The 22,415-nt window shown below is 44.3% G+C and overlaps 3 protein-coding genes across 3 annotated transcripts; 1 reads left to right on the top strand and 2 right to left on the bottom strand.

Moving 5' to 3' along the window:
• Positions 1-587: 587 nt before the first annotated feature.
• CCR75_006859 (uncharacterized protein) lies at positions 588-5,878 on the bottom strand (the record flags this gene model as incomplete). Its single annotated transcript, XM_067964924.1, has 3 exons — positions 588-3,315; positions 3,385-5,774; positions 5,848-5,878. The coding sequence occupies 3 exons, from the start codon at positions 5,876-5,878 to the stop codon at positions 1,213-1,215; spliced, it is 4,524 nt and encodes a 1,507-aa protein (XP_067814453.1). The 3' UTR covers positions 588-1,212.
• Positions 5,879-15,138: 9,260 nt separating this feature from the next.
• CCR75_006860 (uncharacterized protein) lies at positions 15,139-17,478 on the bottom strand (the record flags this gene model as incomplete). The annotated part of the gene is made up of 6 exons (XM_067964925.1): positions 15,139-15,579; positions 15,638-16,710; positions 16,769-17,000; positions 17,065-17,143; positions 17,213-17,256; positions 17,322-17,478. The coding sequence occupies 5 exons, from the start codon at positions 17,476-17,478 to the stop codon at positions 16,341-16,343; spliced, it is 882 nt and encodes a 293-aa protein (XP_067814742.1). The 3' UTR covers positions 15,139-15,579; positions 15,638-16,340.
• CCR75_006861 (uncharacterized protein) lies at positions 15,163-16,222 on the top strand (the record flags this gene model as incomplete). Its single annotated transcript, XM_067964926.1, has 5 exons — positions 15,163-15,387; positions 15,458-15,582; positions 15,643-15,724; positions 15,783-15,911; positions 15,962-16,222. 5 exons carry the CDS (start codon positions 15,163-15,165, stop codon positions 16,220-16,222), a joined length of 822 nt encoding a protein of 273 aa, XP_067814381.1.
• Positions 17,479-22,415: the final 4,937 nt, after the last annotated feature.

Here is a 22,415-nt window from a genome sequence, read left to right on the forward strand (position 1 = left end):
AGGAAGTTCTCTTATTGGAGCCTCGCACCCCTCATTACACTATGGGGAATTTCGGCTACAGGGCCTCCTCCCACCCAACTATCACACACCTTCGGTGCGGGTTGGCAGGGCGGTCATCCATTGGATGGTTGCTCGTCTGCTTTTTAGCCTATCTCCGGCGATGTGTCATCGTACCGCCCTCCGCGGGTATCGATCCACGTATCTCCCGGTCCCAGTTCCAGTGCTTAACCACTCGGCCACCGACGCTTTGAGCAGTCGCAATGGCGTGGTGCGAACAGTCGCGACGCGTGGAAGGATCGCGTGCCTGTAAGATCGTATGGTATGAGTGCAGAGAGATAAGTTGTGATGCCAGAATCTAATTATACTTTTACAACGTACAAGAACTGACATGGAAACTTGCTCCGCATCATGAACTTCAAAGTCATTCAAGTTTAACCCTTCCTCATTTTCCTCTTTCTAACAATCACAAGGGTGTCAAATACTTATTCCGATTGGTTAATATTAAATATAAATTTACTTCTGGGATGCCGTTAACCGAAATGGTGCCAGTAACATTTCCCAAAATTTATACTATTATATTCTCGCTTATAGAAAGTAATTTTAATTTGTTATTCCTCTTTAAAAAATATATTTATGCAACAGGACCCGATGGGCAAGGTGAAATCCGAATTGCCATTCAAGCAGTTACCAGTATTAGTTGACGGATAGCAGATGTCACTGCTCTTAGCTGCTCTAAGCTATACCAGGAGCTTCTCGGGATTGTATCCTACAATGAATTTGCTGATTGATAAAATGTACAACAGTCCTAAATGACGCAACGATTGTTTAACAGCGTGCATGTCGAGAAGGAGCACGTTGATGACACTGAGTTTTCTCGCAAAGCACATCGAATTATTCAGAGGTCTATACTCAAAGGGCAAGATTCCATAGTTACCAACTTGGCGATGTACGCTGTAATGAATATTGTGAAGCTGGTAAATCGCCGGACATCTTCGACCCGTTTACAAATATGAGGCGTCTATGACCAGGTGATAGCACCTTTTAAGGGTCTATGAGTCGAACGCGATACATACTTAGGCGAGCCGTAACGAGTTGGTCACGGGATAAAGCCTTAGCATTGGTAAGCTAGAAGTATCATCTAACAATTAGGTTTCGTGAAATTACTTGAATATGTTGCATTATTAGATGATATGTCACAATCTACCGCTTTCTCTATTGACTGACACCAAAACTCTTCATCGCTTTACGACCACCACCTTTTGATGGTGGACCAAGAGACATCATATCGTACCGATCGTCAACTAAACTATGCAGCAGCACATATCGCACACGTCCTCGTGAAGTCGACTCTGGCGTCAAATCCAAGAGCTCCTCCATCGTATACTTGAGTTGCTTTCGATACCGTGGATTGTTCGCGCATACCGTATTAATGCCGTCGCTCCCTATTTCCATCAAAGCTGTTGACATCTCACGTATTAGCGCAAATGGAAGATCCACCGAAATTACCTTCATTGCTTCGTCCCCGCGCGATGAAAAGCAAGAGGAAATCCATTTTGATACACGGCGTTGGACCCTCTGTGTATCCAGCTGATGATTGCGGTAGTTTCTATCCCTTGTTTGGTACTTTGCATCGACCACCCTCACCTCAAACATAGGCTGCGGTGTGCTGCCACTCGATGAAGACACGCAAATAGTGCCATTATTAGTGTTGCGAGCAAGGGCGTCTCCAACATGAGTTATTCCACGCCCACCAGCCATACAATCAACATAGCCACTTTTTCCGCTATTTGCCAGCAACTCGCTCATGTATTCGGGTAATGACACCACACTTACAACCACATCAGCTTCAGTATAGTTCCTAACCGTTCGTATTTTGACTTGCTGCTTCTCATTTATCGTGCGCAGTTGCACAATCACCATCCAGTTCACATTTTGCTGGGCACAGTGAACTTCTAAATCTTCTAAATCTAAAGGCTCTGGGTGAAGATAGTCCGCACCAATGCCATGATTCCATAAAAGCATCGCTATTTGCATTCGAAACAACATCGTGTCGGATGTCGTTTCTACGGAGCAAACCAAAATCCTACAGCCACCTCTCAAATCCTTTAAAGCTAACGCTTTGCGTTCCAATAATGTTGGAACCATGGAATCCGCGAGCATTGATACGATTTTGTCAATGGCGAAGCGAACTCCCATGGCAGCAACTGTCGAGGATTTAGCATATGCGGTCGTAAGTTGAAAGCGCGAAACTAAGGCATCATAGCGGCCACCTTCTGCGATGATGATCCGATTACCCGTCGCCGTCACCAATAGTGACGCCGACTCATTTTCCTTACACGACGTCTCATCGAGTAAAATCGCCTGAAAAATAAAACCTGATGTATATCGCTCGGGACGCGGGCTTAGGCCCAAGTCTAAGCGTGTACACACTGGACCCGAGACTTGAAGATATTGCATACTCTGAAGTAATAACCGCAACGACGTTAGTCCTTCATTCACTTCCTTGACAATACGTTGTAGCTGCAAATCTCGTTTGAGGAAATGCTTTGGATCGGCCGATGGGATAGCACTGGCTTTATCCGACCTTTTTATCGAGTCACCAGCTCCAAAATTTCGATTTGTCGCGAAGAGCTTTTGTATTTCAAGCTCGATCATGTTCAGTGACGTTAGGCCGTCCTCCGGCAACCGAAAAAAAGGATTTAATGCATCGATGGTGTTTGGAGACGCACCGTAGTGCTTTAGTCGCTTAGCACAAAATTTCCAATGACTCGGTTTGAAGCTTGGAACTCGAATGGAAGGAGCACCAGCGTGTACGTAAAACATGACTTCATTCGACAGCAAGAGCAAAACTTCGCGACGCGCACTGCTCGGAACACGACACAGCTCAATAATTCCACGCGTGATTCGAGCGTCATTAAATCGTAAGTAGTATGGTCCAATACGTGGCAATGCCTTAATTGCGCTAGAAACTACTTCTAATCCTTCAAGTTCTAAGAAGCAAAAGGAGCCTTCATTATTCCAAAGGATGTCAAAATCCGACTCAGTAAGTTCGCGAGGATGGCCTCCACCCACGCTCTTCCTATACACGCGATCGAATTGCCAGCACTTAAGTCGTGACACATTGTGCCGTGCCACAAAGCGAGCAAGCCGCTCAGTCAGATCAAATGGTAGCGATGCTGCCACACCATTGCCATCTAAGATCATTGATGCGTTTAGTGGAGCCGTCCAGGCAACACCATGATACGTCTGCTCTGAATGACGTGGCATTAGCAGCGGAGTCGATAGTTCGACCGCTCCATGGCGCTCAAAGATTTGCTGTGACAATACATGAACACGCACACATACTTATTACACAATTCACCACGCAGCAAAGAAAATATATACCCGCAAAGTGTCTCGAACGAAAGTTTTTGTACGCAATTGTACCTCGTAGTTGCGCATTTTGATCGACTCGAGATGATCGTATGTATAATCAATATGGGTGAGAGGCGCTTGTGCGACCAGCGCATCAATAAGCTGACCATAAAATTTGCCCTGTGGGTTCGCAAGAGTCTCTAAAGCCTCGCGAAGATAAGTTCCCTCAACTTCCATCTTTGGAGGCAACAAAGTACTCATCAACAACTCCTTCGCATCCGGCCGTTTAGAAGGGTTACGATCACAAAGCCATAAAATAATCTTCTTGACGTCATCAGAAGCATCAAAGGCTGCAGGAAGTTCATGATTTTCGCGCAGTCCAGTAAGTGCTTGAGCTCGCTCCATCTGTGTGGAAAAAGGTGGTGACCACATCTCAAAAAAAAGAATTCCTAATGAAAACAAGTCGGCTTTCTGATTATATCGCTGCCCTTCTCGTTCCTGCTCAGGTGCTCGATAAAATGCTGTACCAACGCCCGCCGTAATTGCAATATCCACCACATCTTCTGACGTAATTGTCATGAGATTGTTACTCTGTTTACTTAATCGGCTTACTCTAGTGCTCTCCAACGTTGCTACTTTCAACTTTCCGTACAGCTCAGCAGCTAAAGAACCAGTTGAATCGGACAAGACAGCATCTGTTGCGCTGTTTTCAAATGTATTTTTGTCGATGCTGTTATTGTCATCTTCATGCACCTTATTAGGCCGAACAGCAAGACCAAAGTCACCCAATTTGACGGTTCCCTCCGCGTCAAGAAAAATATTTGGCGGTTTGATATCGCGGTGAATAATTCCCTGCTGGTGAATGTACACGAGTGCCTCTAGAATTTGCCGAAATAATGTCCAAATTTTGTCGCCATTTTTCCAAAGCGTTCCTTTATCAATCACTTCTCTAAGTGCATTTCCCTCGCAATATTCCATTTGAATGTACAATATTTCGAACTTGTGCCTCTTGTCAAGCACGGGGCTTGTTTTTCGATACGTTTCATTACAGTAAGTCACACTAAGCTCATCCTTGGAAGACATAGAAGCTTCTTCAAGTGCCTCCCACTCGAAATCATTATCACCACAATTTTCGGATTCATGATCATGTGTAGAAAGCTGATAGGAGTGGCTGCTGCTGCGAAGAGTGCGCCTTACGCTACGAGATGCAGACCACAGTCCAGCGCTGGTGTCAATTCTCCCCAGCCAATCATCTTCGTCAGCAGATGCCAATAATTCTAAGTCATCAGACGACAGACTATCATCTTCATACAAACCGTCTGCGTCATTTATTCCAACGTTAAGTTGCTCGCTCTCATCATCGCTCAAGACGTTGTCACCGAGATGATAAACCTCTTTCTCATCACTTGTCCACCAACTCTTGCTCTCAATCCATGCCTGAAAATACCGCACGATGTGTCGATGTTGCATTCGTGAAATCGTCTTGACTTCACGCAAAATCTTTCTTTTCATAATTTTATCATCCGGATTAAGCTTAACTTTCTTTACGGCATAGAGCTGTCGATCCAGTCGATTCTGTACCTTGACTACTTCACCTCCACCTCCACGACCTAATAAACCAAGTTCCTTAAAGTCTCCCCGGTACCTCGAGTAATATCGTCCAGCAACAAAACCACCATCCGACAATAGAGAGTCAGCATCCGATTCACTCGACGAACACCTTATTAGATTTTTGTCGGTCTGCTGTTGATCCAGACTCTCCCGGTCTTCGCGAATCTCTTTGCTAAAATCGCTTCGATCTCCATCACTAATCGATCGATATCGTTGCCTCTGTTGTGCACGTTCTCTCTTTTCTTTTTCTGCTTCAATAAGTGCCAGAATTTCATTTTTCTTGGCATTTGCTCGCTCCTGTTCCAGCTGTGAAAAAGCAACTTCCGCCATTTTCTCTTGATTTTTTTTATCCTGTTGACGTGTCATCATTTGGTCAAAAAACGACGATTGGTCCTTTAGATGGTCCTGAATAAAGTCCGTGGCAAACACGACAAGGTCGTACACCATAGCGTCGCCAATTTTTTCAAGCGCAATTCTTACCATATTGCACTCTAGCTTAAGGGTCTCCGTGTTGGATAATCCGTGCTTGGGTTCTACTGTAATATTTGGCGGCTGCGTAAGTGGGTACGCTTTTGGAAAGTCAAAATGAAGTAGCACCTCGGCAGTCGTAGCGGAGCTTGGTGTCGTTTCACACAGCAAACGAATTGCAAAGATATGCGAGTATAGTGGCGTTGAGCTTTGAATAATTAGGTCTTGATCAAAGATTGCTTCCAGCACCTCTACCTCCTGCGCTTGGAGCTCCCGCGCTTTGCCCAAAGTAGCGGCGTCATAAGTTGTCGGAGGATTAGTTAGGGCTACAATTTGTGTGTCTAAGCGTTCGTCAACACATCAATTTAATGCTTCTATTCACGTTGCTGAAATATACAAAAGATCCATAGCTACCTTTCTTCTTTCCTTTCTTCTTCCGCCCCATGGACTGCGTCTAGCAATTGGGAAATCAAATACGTACTTAATGTGATGGATGTGCTGGCCGCAGATTAAGGTTGAAAATAAAGCCTTAATGAGATAAAGATAAATTCTAAGTTTAATTCAACAGAAGATAAAAACTAATTCTAAGTGTATTCAACAGAATGAGATAAAAACTAATTCTAAGTTTAATTCAACAGAATATATTTTCCAAATCCGTCTCTCTGAATAATTCACAATTTCTCTGGTCAAATAAAATTATTATTTCTATTTACGAATATTTCATAATGAAACTCGATTCAAGCATTACAATTCTTAGCAAATTTAAATGAGGACATGAATTGTTGAAAGGCAAGCTTCAAGGCGATGAGCCAACAAAGTACGTGTGTGGTCCACCTTGGCCAGCAGAACAATTCGCATTCCTTCCGATGCAAATTTCTTATCCACCATTTTCAAGCAATATAACAAGAGCTCCAGGTCCTAGAGCAACTTGAAGCACACTTTCATCGTTCATTTCCTGGAGTTTTGACAACATTTCATACTCCGTTGCTTTCTGAAGTTTGTAGTTCTTATAAAATTGCCTTCATCCACCCTGCTTTGTGATCCTTGGATCTTTATGGCCCCCTTTAGGTATAAAAGCATAGTTTCAGCAAAGTTGCTCGGGTCAGCATCAGTAACAAATTTTACGATATTATCCTTCTGACAATTTGTTCGTGACTTCTAAATTCCTGGTCTAAGTAAGTTTATTCTTGTTCAACGATCTGGTCACAACGTCCTTCTTCCTCGCCCACGGAATCTTGTACTTGGAATTCGTATTGTTGCGATGGTGACTCGTCACCTCCACCACTTCTTGCGGTATAGCTGTATCGCAATTTTGTCAAACGTTTCGCGCGGACTTATCTGACACAGCAACAATATTGTTCTTCAAATACTGTACATGCACCTTTTAGTTGTAAGTCTTGTTCAAAGCCTCAATATTTCTTACATGTTGGTTTACGACAACCTCTTTATCCTTGGGTAGGTAGACTCGGTTTCCCTCGGTCTCTTCACCAATGTTGATAATAATTCCATGTTGTCCGCGTTTACAAACCTTTATGTTTTAGGTCTCAGTACACAGCACATCGCGATCCAGAACAGCAATTTTAATCAGTGACGGGTTTTGCTTGGTTTACGTCTTTATCGATGATGCACGACCAAAATTTGCACTTGTACGATCCCTGCTTAATAAGTGGGCAGCATATTCCTCCCCGCCACCCCAGAATTTTAGTGGTAACCACAAGCAAAAGTCATAGAGCGAGCCATATTAATAATGGTCCTGTGCATCCTCTCGGCTTTTCATTGTTAGCTTGTTTGCGAGCGTCACTGAGTCGCCTCGACACACGCGTCTTCATACAGAACAAATCAATTTCTGTTATTTTCATACTGTGTCCGTGTTGAGTACGTGCACACGACAATCAAACGTTTTTCTTGAAAAACACCAAAAATGCTTAAAATTCTTGGCTGCAGCATCCTTCGTACGTGCAAGGAAAACCTGAAAAAAATGCTTTTATGATCAACAAAGTTTACCATGTAGCGGTTATTTAAAAAGGTCCTTCGGCGTCATTGGACCTATATTGTCCGAGCATATAACCCGATCGATAGGTGAGTGTTCGGCCGTATTTTTTTCGGTTGCCGACTCTTGGTTTGCTTTTTTGCGCACACCTTAGCAACTAACCCGACACTTGCCGTGAAAAAAATGTCGGAGTATGCATCACGAGCTAATCGTCGGTGGTGACATAGCTCAGGTGTCGTAGACGTCTGTGAAATCCAATTAATTGCTCTTCTGAACATCGTGTGACGCATCGCTTTCCCGACTCACTTCTTCATCTATAATAGCCATAATAGCACCTACCGGTCCCGCAGTATCGTCCTTAATGCAAAAATATACTACTAACACTTAAATTAACATCAAATGCCACATAACCAGATGATTTGTATATCAATACTCGTTCGCGAATTATCGTACCCAAGAGTATAAGCCATTTCATCCAGGTTTCTATACGAAGTTAAATTGTGCTGAACACCTCAGCAAATTTGCATCCGTTAGCGCCAGCACACGTACAATACAACAAGCATAACATTCAAAGCCCCCCCCCTTTTGCTCACATTAAGTGGCTTACCATCAGATTGTAAGCAGACCGCTTTACCTAGTTCAGACATCTTCAAGCCACGACTCGTCACTGATCAAGTGTCTGCTCGATCCAGTATCTAAAATCTAAAAATCCTTTACAGGACACTTCATTAATGGCCAGCGACAAAGTTGGCTGAACTCGATGTGAACGCTTGTGCTTTGGACACGCTGCTTTCAGATGAGCCAACTTCATTGCATGAATGACATCAAGGCGCGTCATTGCCATTTCGTCCCGAGCGCTCCGAAACGAATCTCTTCCGAGAAATCTTTCTTTGACGAAGTCTACTCGTACGCTTGAGCAAAACGAACAAATTAGTTTATCATTTTTGCAAGGAATCCAGATTGCGGAGGAGGTGTAAACCAAGCTAGGTACCTCGAGCAACAATGAGATGGGTTTGGAGCCAAAAAAGGCACCCTATGATTTGAAGCAAGCAGGGAGACTGTGGAAAAAACGGTTGCACCAGAAGCTGGTCGATATTGATCTCCAATAAAACCTAACATACATGTGTGGGCCTTTTAAATGGACAAGTGAACAAATAATACTTGTCGGCGTACACGTGAGTGACCTTTTAATAATTGGAATTGATTACAACGAAGTGGAAAATTCTTCGATGAGCTTACTTCTCTATCGGTAAAGAAACTCGAATGTGGTCGTAAGTTTTGTGCTTACGCATACGATACAAGGAAGATTACGGATACACATATGACCAGGAACTCAGAATTGTTAACATGTTAAATGAACACGGTCTAGAAATGGCGCATGGTGTGGGTATACTCATCGACCAAGACTGGAATGAATATAAAGAATCTAAGCTCGATTCCTGACTGGCTCCTAGAGAAACGGAGTGGTGAATGCGAAACCATTTTGTAACAAGACACCCGTTGTAAATATTGACAACAGTACTAGTAAACCTACTCTGATTACAGTGAAGGTGGGGTGGCTCAGTTACTTCATGCACACGACGTGCAGACGAAGATTACAGGTAGCTAAGAAGTCTTACCTACGAAAAGTTAAATGTAAGGCTTTAAGATACGGAAAAACTAAGAAAATGTACTAATAAAGTAAGACCCTACGTAACGATTCTCTATCTACTACTGACTTTATTATATTAATCACAAAATTATGTATGGCGCCTACTTGCGCACTGCACAATCGTGTCTTATAACGATTGACGGGATTGATTTGGACTTAAATTAACCATTCAATAGAGCTAATGTCATATTGCGTTAATATTACCAAATTTGGTAATTTTGGAACTATTAGGCAAAATTAATAAAGGTAATAATTTTGTGCTTCTTAAATTTATTTCCTCTCACAGGAAATAATATTTATGTAACAGGACACGCCATTACATCACCCCCCCCCCTAACCAAGAGTCACAATAGTGACTAGTGTGGAGTGACAGGTTAATACTAGGGAGCCGGTATAGTCACACACACCCGCTTACACCTAAATAATTCGATATTGCTTCATATCCGGCCTCCTTCACCATGCCGCTTAACATGCCGTACCACTCGACGATGGAAAAGGAGATCGCAAAGGCTACCGCTATTTTAAATTCGTGCTTTAGCTCTACAGTTTCCGCTGACTCGGCCGTTCCTGCCGAATTGATCCAGAACGCAGTCGGCCTACACAGTCTTGGACGTGGGCGATTTCTTTAGATACAGGTGGGATTATTGAAAAATCATACGTATATTGCTATTATGCGGCCTGCTACCAATTCATTATATTTCTTCAAGATGACTCAGTGCTTATGACGTAATGTGTTTACTACGGGGGGGGCATTTCTTACAACTCATTATCTAACGCGGGTGCAATTCGAGATTCCGTCTTTGGTTTCCACGCGAGAAGCTGCTTGCTAAGCGAAAATTGTCTCGAGGTACCTGCATATAAAAATATTACAATTCTCGTGAGACCAAATCCTGTAACATGAGTAGCACGGCGTAGATTTAGTGATTATTTTTGGTTTGACGACACGTGTGCTTGTTGTGACCTTCTCGATCGCAGACCCCGCATATTCGTTTTTGTAGCCCTTGCCCCGTCCTTTCAATGTACTTAAATGCTGACGGATCCCATTTGGTATTCTTTGATCCTTTGGCCGTCCACGTGTAGCCACTGAGGCCGGATAACTTACCGATGTGCTTAAAGTAGATGCGAGATTATTAAGATCTTGCTCCAGGGGGCGTTGCCTTCGCGGGGGCAAGCCTGAATGATGCTCTTGAAATTTGGCTATTATGTCCGAAAAAAATATTTTATCGTTTGAAGGTATCGCAGGGTACAGGGTGGGACTTTTAGGCTGGCTAAGCCACCAGTGCTGTTGCAAATGATCTTTCTGCAATGGTTAATACATCTCTTGCAGCTTTCGGACTGTGTGGGAGCACGGCAATTTGGCGCTTGTAAAAATTCCAGTGCACCCATCATTGTACTCCATTGATAGAGCCTTTTGGGACTGCTTGAGAACCTAAAGGAAGCAAAATGTGGTCAAATCATACATATTTGCTTTGCTTCGGAACTGAATGCCAAAGGTAGCTATGCTTTCTTCGTTCAACGCATGATGCTTAATCTTTCTGTTAGCATATGGTAAGAAGCTCCCCTCAAGGCGGATAAAAATGTGGGAACGATCTATTCAACGTTTTGACTGATTCGTTGACGCTGCTGTTGAGCTACCAGTACTAATTTTTCACAAACTGTTGCCAACTCGCCCGTTGAGACTGCGATCCATTTCTTAAAGTTGCATGTTCACCTTCAACGCGAGATGTAGCTACATTCCCAAGATTATTCATTTTTTTGTCCATGCTAGAATGAATTTTTCTTTGTGTACAATCCATTTAGATAGCAAATATGCATAGCCAGTCTTACAATAAGCCTCCTTGAGGAGCATCCAGTTAACTTCAAATTCCGTTACAGTGACTGAGTGATACAGCTTGCACCACTTTGTGTAAAAATCCAGTCTTCATCCTTTACGAAATGCTTTTTAGAACTTGTCAGCAAGTTCTTATCAATATGCCATATGCAAGGAGTGTTCTTTGCGTGAGGTAGAATCAGTGAGATTGCCGCCATCAATGCCAATTCTCTGTCAGTGACGATTACAATAGGCCCAGCGACTCTGTCTTGGAAACGTGTCTTATTTGTTGAAGTGCCCAAATGCAATAGTTTTCTGATTCGTGTCGCAAGAATATGGGATACATGACTAGTTGTCATTGCCCTTTTCACTACCCCAGTCTCCACGAGCTAGGATGGAGTTGGTGACGTTTAAAATCCCTTCGACGCACCCTCAACTGTGTTCGACTCGACATCAGTTGCATGCGCCTCTCGCAGGAGCACATCCTTTCCGGTTTCTTTCTTAGAGTTCGTAACTGTGCGTGTACGCCAGTCTATCCATGGTTGGTGTTTTGCCAACCATGGCATGCCTATGATGAGGTCATACGGACTCTCCATACCTAGCACTGTGAACTTCTCTTGCCAAGAGAAGTCACTAAAGCTGAAGGCGAGTTCTACCTGAACTTTCTCAGACTTAACAAGCGCGCCGTTCGCTGGACGAACGGTTGCCTCTTCTGGCTTGCCATCCTGTCAAAGCGAATTAATAACCGCTGGGTTCTGTTTTGCAGCCGTGAGTTTCATAAAATTCTGTGATGATCCCGAATCCACGAGAAGGGTCATCCCATGACCATAGCCTCGTACTCGTGTGGTATAGACCAGCAGGGTTGAGGTCCGAAATTTCGAGACTATAATACCCATTTTTGTTCGATAACTCTGAGCTTAGGCGTAGCTTCAGAGTCCACGTCAGTAGGGCATCCCGCCCCTACTGCGCTTCTGCATTTCCCGAACCCTCAGTGGTCGATGCAGAAATCACGCGTCTCGCACGCTGGTTCTTGCATCACCCTTTGAAATGGGAGTCCTCTCGCTGGGCGTTTTTCCCAGCAGGGAATCTGGCATAGCAGCGAGCCATTATATTGCCGCGCTTGACGCATTTGTAGCAGACTACGTCTGCATTGCCTAAATCCATAGGAGTGGCACCCGACCTCCCGGCCAACGGCTTTTTCCAAGCAGTCGCCGAGGCACTGTTGAAGGACTGCTCCTTAACTAAGGCAATTTGGATTGTAGCTTCCATCGTCGATGGCACCTTTCTGAAAAGGGCCTCTCGCGATGGGCCATGCCATAGTCCGTTCATAAACATGGGCACCTTAATGTGCTCTAGAATTTGACCTACGGTCTTGGATGCCGACAGCGAGCGCATCTCTTGCACATAATCTTGCAGAGAACGTTTTGCCTGTTGCACTCCAAAGAAGCGCGCCTTAAGCAGCACTTCGTTGTTCGACGGCAGGTACATGGCGCAAATTTTTGTCTTAAAGATCGCCCATGTAGCAAGCGCCATAACGTCCGCCAGAAGCGCCGAGAAAGCCCACTCTGAGGCCTTACCGCGCGGGTGCGACATGAGCTGCGCGACACCGCATTGCTGCACGGCAAACAACCAGTGGACAATCGTGTGCGCCGCAGTTTCATCGAACTTGGCGGGTCCATCCGAATGGGCCTCAGCTGATGCGGCCGGGCAGATAGCATCTCAATAGTCATGTTGTGAACCTCATTCCGAGCCTTCTCATGCCTCAGCTCATCCTAAGTCTGAGTGAAGGACTCCGCTGAAGCATGATTCTGTGCCTCGGACGCGGCTCTCCGCTGTTCGAGCACGAATGCCTCAAACTGTTTTATTGAACAACATGTTGCTCAGGAGGACTGCCCAGCATAACTAGGGCTTGTTCACCAAGTCCCTGCGCCATGTGCCCTGCCACCTCCCGATGATGTTCGGAGAGTGGAAAAAATGAGCCCAATCGATATTGATGCTCAACCTCCACGTACACACGCAGAGATGCGGGTTGTGGGATCGATTTTAAGTGCTACCAAGTGTAGGCGGACACGTCGTAATGCGGCCACGCTCTACTTAGACACCTACCCTAGCACAGGGAGAAAGCGGTTAGACCAGCTTCTCTTACGTGTAGTGAGGTAGTTAAGTTGGGCGCCTTAGCGACCTCACCCAACGCACTAAGTACTCTAGTAAAGTGTCGTCACGGGAGCGGTAATCCGGCTCCTCGTGCGCCCTTATTAAGTAGAAAGTCGTTTTCAGACTGATTTATATTTGAGCGCATTAAATTTAAATATTTATTTTTACCAATTGAAATGTCATCTCTGTAGGCAACACTAATATGTATTGCGAGCGTATCTTTCTAGAAACCTCGCGTAACGGATGACGCTAGGTGTGATCCCTTCTAATGTGAATGCACCTGTGCATCACATACACAAGGGTTGGCTCACAAATGTGAGCCACAACCGAGTGGTGGGTCTTATTACTTTATTTAAGTAATTGACCATTCCCTTAAGTGCACCAAGTGTACTTAACGGGGACTGTGTAACGTTAGGGCAACTTTAGCCCGCTACAAATGCAATAGGTCGGTAGTCCATCGCGTCGTCGTAGTCCCCCTTTTTCGTAGCAGAATAACCAACCCTTCTTAAAATGGCTTAGGCAGCTCACCTCCATTGAGGAGCTCATTCCTTAGTGAAACCCATTGCGGGAACCATCATTATTTCGTTGGGGGATCGTCTGCGCCTGCCGCTTTATGACGATTTCAGTGCATGTATAGCGTGGACGACCTCGGTTAAAGTATCTCATTCTTGAGGTGCGGATTGGCCGCTAGCGAAATCCGACGGGGACACGGTATATGAATCAGCTTATCAAACTCTTCCACCATTTGCGCCGTTGGCGTGATGCGTTGCGCTGCTTCAAAAAATTGGTGTTTATTCCAACCCAAATGTGACATCTCAGCGTCAGTATCCCTTCTTATTGCAGGTCTTGTAGCTAATGGCGAATACGCGCTTGAACGCGGCACCGTTGATCTGACACCTTGACTTCTAAAAGCTCCTTCCTCCTATTTCGTCCCATCTGTTTTGCGTGCGGATCTTGTAAGTAATCGTGTTTCGCCATTGCGCGTCAATTGTTTTCACCTTTTTTTGCATTGCTACACACCTAGGCTAATTTGTCCTATGTTGCTGCCCTAATTGACTCCCCGACTCTCGCCGCAACGAGTAAATCCAACAATGCTACGGCCCGGTTGGGGCGCACTGTCATCCTAAAGGCCATAGGGCTCCCCCGTATCCGATAAACGAATTTATTGTCCAGGCGGCGAACCGCGTTTCCACGGCCCCTGGCTTAATGAAGTTGCACGCGTCCTCCATAATTCGGAGCTGACATAGCCTTTGGAGGGCCGCATTCTCTGTTCTCCCGTGTCTATGTCCGCTATGGCGGTCTAGCTCCGGAATCGGACCTTCGGTAATGGATGCCGACAGCGACCGCATATCCTGCACATACTCTTCAAGGATTGCTTTGCCTGTCGCGCCCCAAAGAAGCGCGCCTGAAGCAACACATCGTTGTTAGGCGGCTGGTACATGAAGGGAATCTTTTCCTTAAAGATTGCCCATGTAGGGAAAGCCTTTCCGTCTGTCATATGCGACGAGTTAGCCCACTCTGAGGCCTTACCGCGCAGACGCGGCATGGCAAAGGACACCATCCGGGTGTCGTCTTCGATGAGCTGCGCTGCATTGCATCACGGCTGACAGCCAGTGGACAGTTGTGTGCGCTGCAGTTCCAATGAACTTGGTCGGGTCTATTTGAATGAGCCTCGGCTGATGCGGTCGCGCGGAGAGCATCTCAACAGTTCTGTTCAGGGTCTCGCTCAGAGCCTGCTCTCGCCTATAGGAAAAAAATGTACAAATATACATATTGCTATCTTTTTTCAACTACCTTAACACGTTGTGCTATGTGGTCAATCGACATTTTCTCATCAAGTTACGTGACGCATCAAAATTGCAAGGTCACGAAAACTGCGTCATCTAGACTCCTGACAGCTGTATCAGATGTGTTTATTTACATGGAAACGCCAATGAGATCATTTCGCTTATCTACTCGAATCGCGAATCATCATCGTAGGTCTACTACTTGTACCTGTCATCATATTGAGTGCGCAATTTTTGATATTTAAATAGACAGCTCAAATATCTTGCGACACTGACTCGAGATTTATTAATGAATCGGTTTAGCAAGGGTATTTAACGGTACTTGCGTATTGACAAAATGGTTGACACTAACTCGGATGCCGCGATTGCTACTACGCTGCCGTCCATGAATCCTCCACTATTTTTTGAAATTGTAGAAGACCAAGTGTATCGTTCAAACAAATGCGATACATCGTCGTTCTCTTTTTTAGGAACACTGCAGCTCAATACAGTGGTGTACCTCTCCTACGATGATTTCTCGCGCGATTTAACCGTCTTCTTCACTGAGAAGAATATTAATGTCGTGCGTTAAGTCGTCGGCGCATCGAAAATGCACAATTTTCTGATTAGCTCTAAGTATTTGCTGTGGATAGATTCACCTTGGCATGAAGTACCGCACACCATCGTCACAGTGGAAGGGCATATCAGAAGGCATGGCAAAGGATGCCATCGAGTGTATTTTGGACAAGAAATTGCACCCAATTTTGGTGATGTGCAAGTAAGGCCATTGTCACATTTTTTCTAAGGACCTCGATTATGTTTTACCTGCTCATCATAGAACAGGCGTGCACTTTGCTGGAACGATGATTGGCTGTTTGCGACGCCTACAGAATTGGAGCTTAACATCGACCATTGATAAGGTCTATATAAAGTAGACATGCTGAATAGATACAGCAAAGTTATTAAGGCTGTAAGCAGTATCGTAACATTGCAGGCAGTGTCAAGACGCGATTTGAAAATGAGCAATTTATTGAGCTTTTTGACGTGGATTTGGTCACTTTGCCGCAAGAGCTGCCGTCATGGTTTATCGATCATCAACGACTTACGGTATAATTTTTTATAACTCTGATAGTGTGATACTCATAACGGTATTGCAGGAAATGGAGCGAATTGCACTGACCAAGGGCGAGATTTTTCCTGGAATGAAATCCAGCAGTGCAAAAGCGCAACTGATCGAGCCCAAGAGCATTGCAAAAGTTACGAAGGAGTCGAGAACAACCGAAAATTCAATTGTAGTTGGAGAATTGTCTCCTTTGGCGTACCAGAAGTATTTCTTTTATCTTCAAGGTCCGCTAGTGTCTTCATCTGTAAAGTTTTCAGAAAAGAAAAGCATCATCGGTGACGATGATGACGACTAAAACTTAATGACACATAGTAAGCCAATGTCAATATTATTTTTCTCCACCGGTCTGCATGAGCCAATTACTAACTGCTGACAGATATCTACAAAGGCTAAGTCGCAATCTCCTTACATGCTTATGTCAAGTCCTGAGCGACATCCACTTCCCCAGCAATACCTTCCTTTATACGCAACAACAGTGTGATTTTCCATGGCTCAATCTTCGAAATTTTGTCAAATTGGAAGACGGCGTCCGCAAAGGCATCAGCGTTAAATTCTTCGTAGCTTTGAGTCATGGCTTGCAAGAATTTGCCCTCTCGACTATCTGCAAACGTATAATCGATATCCTGAAACTGGTCCCACTTCATTTGCACAAGTACCATGTCCTTGGTCGCCAATGCGCAAATTCCAGCATTTAGGAGGTGATTTTTCGCATTAAATTTTAGCAGATTCGACTCCATCGAAGACTTGGCAGTATTTTCATAAATTTCGAGCGCCGCATCGTACCTAAGGCGTACTCATAATCAGTTCAGCCAATGACTTGCATATGCCACCAATCACATACTTTCCGAGCTCCGCAGAGAATTGCGCGACCTTGAGCATCATGTTGTTAGCGGACGATTCCTGGTTCTCTCCGCTGAAATAGTCGGCGGCCTGGCGATACGCGTCAAGTGCTTCCTCCTTGTTTTCTTGCTGCTCGTAAATTTCACCAATTCGCTTCTGTAGTTTGGCAGCATTCGAGAAACGTCCGGCATCGCATAACATCGAGATGGCTGTCTTGTAATGCACCATCGCGTCTTTAAAAGCAACAATTTGATAACGTAATTATATATAAATATCGTCATTTGTTAGCTTACGTACCCATAAGATTCACCTTTGCTAGCGCGTCAGCCGCTTGCTGGTAGAACTGGGCTGCACAGGAATTCTCGTTCATGCGGGTCTGCAAAAATTAGCCCAGTGCTGAGTCTTCTCTAGCGTATGAAATGTACCAAAATATATATATATGCACCTGACAGCGCGCACACTTTTCATAAGCCTCTGCAGCCTTCTGCCCTGCGTTACAGAAGACACAATTTCGTTAGTAAGGTGTAGCTGAACGAGGAGGCTGCGACGATTACAATTCTTGGCAATCTTGAACTGATTAGCAGCCTTTTCAAATAAGTCGCTTGCATCATCGTTGCGCTGCGAGCTCGAGCCAAAAGAGAAGAACGATGTTTTCTTCAACGCTTTGTCGCCTTGCGCTAGAAAATCTTTAGCCTTGGCTTCTGCGGACATACTAGCTTATATTTGTTGCCACCCCGGCGGAATACAAGAATTTTAGGTATGTGTGTCACACACACACTAGGAGTTTTGCATTCCTGCTCTATTAGACGAAAATATTTGCGTCTTTGAAAGATTGAAACTCTTACTCTTTGGCTTGCTGTATAATGCCTGCATTTTCTGCTTTTGACTACCATGCACGTTATTGATCATTAGTCGAGCAACAACAGCTGCATTTTCTATTATCGTATCTAAAAATTTCGAGCAATAAACTCGCATACAAAAACAATAATTAATACTTTATATTCATGACACGTCTTGTAACGTGGTGTTTCGTTACATGAAATTAACATTGAAAGGTTGTTAATTAATATATTATCTAAAAGGTAGAGAATATTTGGAGAATATTACTTTACATAGTAATATTCGAAAAGCTTATCCATTGGTAGATCTAGGCCATTACATCTACTTGCTCCGCCAGTCAGCACTGGACAGGAAGCTTTCAGCCTACGTATTAGGTACCAAGTTAAATTCAATTTAATTAATTTTTTTAAGATTTATAATTGTACTAAGTACGACCGTGTTCCCGCTTTTCAATAATTACTTATTCTCAGGTTATTTATCATTGGTCCACATTGGGTCTTCCCCCCAATAATGAACCAATATTTTTTAATTACTCTGTGCCCGCTATCCGGGCACAGCACCTGCCTACAAATGTAATTATTATTATTTTTTTCCCTGTAATGTGGCATATTACAAAGCGCCAGATCAGGCGGGGCAAATATGCCTGTCATTTGCTGTTTCAGCAAATTCCACGTGGGAAAGCGTCATTCATAGACGTACTGCACGTTAGTGCCCATTCCATGGCTATATTACCGAGTTTAGAGATGACCATGGCCACCTTTTGTCGTTCTGTTAAGAATATGGCAGAGTCTATAGACATCTCCATCTGCTTGATCCAGAAGAGGAAGGTTTTATCCTCCTGACCCTCATATGTCAAATTATTGACAGCAAGAGGGCGTGCCTTAGGGCCCTGGATCAGGTACAAATGTGTACCGAGTCGGCAACGATGCCGCTAAGTGGTCCTGTATTGTCCAATAAGAGAGGATTGCATGAAGGGTTCAATTCTTGCATCCAGGCGCTCTGGGAAAAGATATATTTCTAAACGAAGCTTTGATCTTCTCAAACGCTGCTTTCGCCTTTGAATGCTCGGGGAAAGTCTCCATTTAAGCAGAGGCTCACGCTTATAGAGACTCAGGCGTAGAGTGCTACCAGGTGTAGCGGAGCTACCTCGCTCGTTGAGTCAGAAAAAGAATTATAGACTCATCGAGTCAGAAAAAGACTTATAGACTCATCGAGTCACTTCGTTCTATAAAAAACAAAGAAGTTTAACAACTCATAAAGTCGTACAAACTCATTAAATTATAGTTCAAGGGATTCAGGGGTTCGTAGGACTAGGTGGCAACTAATGCCCGAGAGTATGTACCTTAGGAAGGCCTATTACTCTCAGCGATCGCAGCGCATAGACTTCGGCCACTAGATATCTATCTGGTGGCGAGCACTCCTATCACCCATTATAAATGAGATTTAAATGAGATTACCTATTTTAAATAGAAAAATGAGTATTTTTTATTTTTATGGTCTCAAGTGTAAAATGTACCATATTAGCGGTTTACCAACCTAAGTTTACCCCATCCTAATTAATATCTCCGAGTTCAAGGCAATTGAAGACGACTCCTTGTTTAGATGGCTTTTCGAAGTAGACGATGCCATTGAAGCTTGCCCCATCGACAATGATATGACCTAAGTACAGTTTGACATGTCCAACTGTGCCGAATTCAGAGCTCGAGCAGAGCTCCTGGATTTGAGCAGGGCAAGCGTATGCCCAGCACAAACAATACTTTGTATCGTAATTGCTGAGCAGACACAGGTAACTGTGTTTATCAAGGGCTTCGCGAGTGGTAACGGAGCTCTTTGGGGCTAAGCTCTTTAGTTTTTACCTCCACGAGGTTCTACAAAGCCTAGTTCATTCCCAGTATAGCGTTTGGCACCTGCTGGGAGTCGGCATTTTTCCGTCAAGACCTACTTGTCCGCCTAAAACTTACAAACGCTCGATTAAGCGATCTCTTTAGCGAAAGGTAAGATTTAAGGCTGAAACATGCTTTCGTAAAGGTTACTATCGTACTCCAAGGAGACAACAAGTCGGAGGTCTAGAACCTATGGACCTCTCATATATAGAGAGCGAGCCCTCGCTTAACTACAAGCGATTGCAAAGGTGCAGTCGCTGTCAAAAGGCAAAGCACTACGCCTATGTATTTAGTGCCAACGACCAGTGCCAAGAAGTACTGAGCGAAACGATCGACCTCCCGCTGATAAAAGCGAAGAACGCAGATCCGACGCTGGTGTGAAATCGCAAGGGTAGGCTGATCATAAAAATGGTTGGGGTCAGAATGTGCAAGCGCCTTATTGATTTAGCGACATAACCAGTGCGATGATGATCTCATCGTGCTGGATTTGGATGATCGTTTGAATACCATGGATCAGAAAGTACGAGCCATGTATAGATTGGCAGATCGATCCATTTATATGCGTTTTTTCTGTTCATCAGATGACCATCTAGTGCCTGTGCCAGAATAAATTGAAGGTATAGATAGATACAGCAAAGCTGTTTTTTAATCGTGTACCGCGACAAAACATTGTGCCAGGGTCAATTGTCTCCGATAGAGACTCCCGTTTCAGGGGTGCTTTCTGAGAGTCGATCTTATGCTTAGCACCAGATTGGGCATGTCTACAGCGGATCATCGCAGACCGATGGTCAAATCGAACGTGTCAATTGCGTCATTGAAGACGTTCTGCGCAGTGTACGCGATGAGATACCAAAGCGCTAGAGCACAAAGTTTCGGCTCGTCGCTTTTTGGGTCTTTTGGCGACACTGACGATGTCGCCGACATTTTAGAGCAAAAACTTCGCTTTGATGTGGCGAAGCTGAAGCCAAATGCTAATTAAGTGTGGCGTATCAGCTGAGAAAACGAGGCTATGCCTAGCTAGCACTCTTTTGCTTCGGTTGTACATGCAACCGCAGATCCAAGCCACAATATGGTCGAGGATCCGTCCATTCCCACATCTATTGATGGGAAGCGTCGTCTGAAGCTAGTTGACCCCAAGCGTGGCGCTCGAATATGTCAACATTGTAAAGGCAATCTTTCGAAGGGGTATCTCGTCCTCCAAGCGTAGTTCGAAAAGGGATACCGAATTCACTTCACCAGATACTGGTATGGACCCTTGCAACGACGTTGGTTTCAAGATTACTAACGTGACAATCCTGTATATTCTTGGGCGTCGAGAAACGCAGGAGGGGCTATAGTATCGGTCGAGTCTTTTGTTGCTTCAAATCGTGAGACTCTTGCTCGAACTGAGCGCAACCTCGACGCGATCCAAAACATCTTTTGGCGTTGGAGCGTCATCAACCACGTTTAGAGAGCCTGCTGAACATTCTGATTAGGATGTAACAATCTGCGGCACAGCCGTTTGTCTCGGCGAAAGAGCCTTCAAACTCACATGGATAGGATCTCAATTTGGGTTTAGCAACCCAACGTTGAGCACTGGGTGTACTGGATAATACTTCAGTGCAAGCTGCGCACACACCCAACGTTGAGCACTGGGTGTGTGCGCAGCTTGCACGGAAGTATTACCTAGGCCCATCTTGGCCACGACCGTAAATGGTCCAATAAAGCGCGGACGCAATTGGTCGTATTACCGCAGCTATTACGTTTAAAGGTAGGTTTTTATATTGTAGCAGGACTCGATGACCGGCCGCAGAAAAATCATACAGCATCTGCCTTTAGCATATTCTCTTGCTATTTTGACTGTCTTGACAAAAAGCCATTGTATCACACACGTGTCGCAAGACATTTAATCGTTACGACATCCACTTACAGCGTTTATCACTTTAAGCGGCATGATATGGGAGTGGTTGATAATACGGGCTTTAATGCCCTGGCTACTTTTAATCGTCTAGTGACGCAACTGTTCCGTCATCAAGATTATGCTCCTTATTATTTAGATGACAGCTTTGCCCACAGCCGTGCGGAGCAGGTTCGGTCGGTTGAGGATATTCAAATAGACCATTTGCAAGCAGTATTCGACAACATGCGCCCAAATAAGTTGTAAAAAGCTAGAGACGGGTTCGAATCGTCATCAAAGGATTTGCAGTCCTTAAATTACCGTTATGTTATCTAGCCAATAATAAATAAATATCTATATGAACAAAATAAAAATGCGCCTCCCCTGCGCGACGCTTCATTGTGTCTTGTAACGATTGGCGGGGTTGATTTAAAGTTGAATCAGTTAGTTTAATTTTTATGAGTATATTAAATCATTATTCATACTTTTTTGATTTGTGTTGCATTATTTGCTATAAAAACGGTTGGTAAAAATTCTGCATCAATATTTGTTTATTTATTGGGTTATAAATAGAACCCAGTAAATAATCAAATGATTGATGCAGAATTTTTACCAACCTTTTTTATACCAAGTAATTCAACACAAAATAAAAAAGTAAATTTGAACCTTACCCCACAAACATATCTTCAGCAAGAATCTCTTTCTAGGGTGCCTCATTGGAAGGTGAGGTCTTTGAGCAGACCTTGCTAAAAAAGCCTTATTCGATTGGCCGATTTATAAGAGCCATAATGATTTGCGGAAGTGGCTTGGCCGAGCTAATTACTACAAATACAGCGAAAGTTACCCTGATACGGCTCGGTCATTATTCTACCTCCTTTAGAGGGATCCGGATTGGTGCTAAACTAACACTGAAACGACGAAAGCGGTCAAGAATAGCGTCATCCATGCCCCAATTTTAGTGCCTAATCCTACTCGTCCTTTCAGTGTCGTCTGTGTCGCATAAGACTTTGCCTTCGCCAGTGCGCTGTTGCAGAAATTTGTTGATGGAC

The sequence above is a fragment of the Bremia lactucae genome, linkage group LG10, assembly GCF_004359215.1.
Source record: "Bremia lactucae strain SF5 linkage group LG10, whole genome shotgun sequence".
Lineage (NCBI taxonomy): Eukaryota > Oomycota > Peronosporomycetes > Peronosporales > Peronosporaceae > Bremia > Bremia lactucae.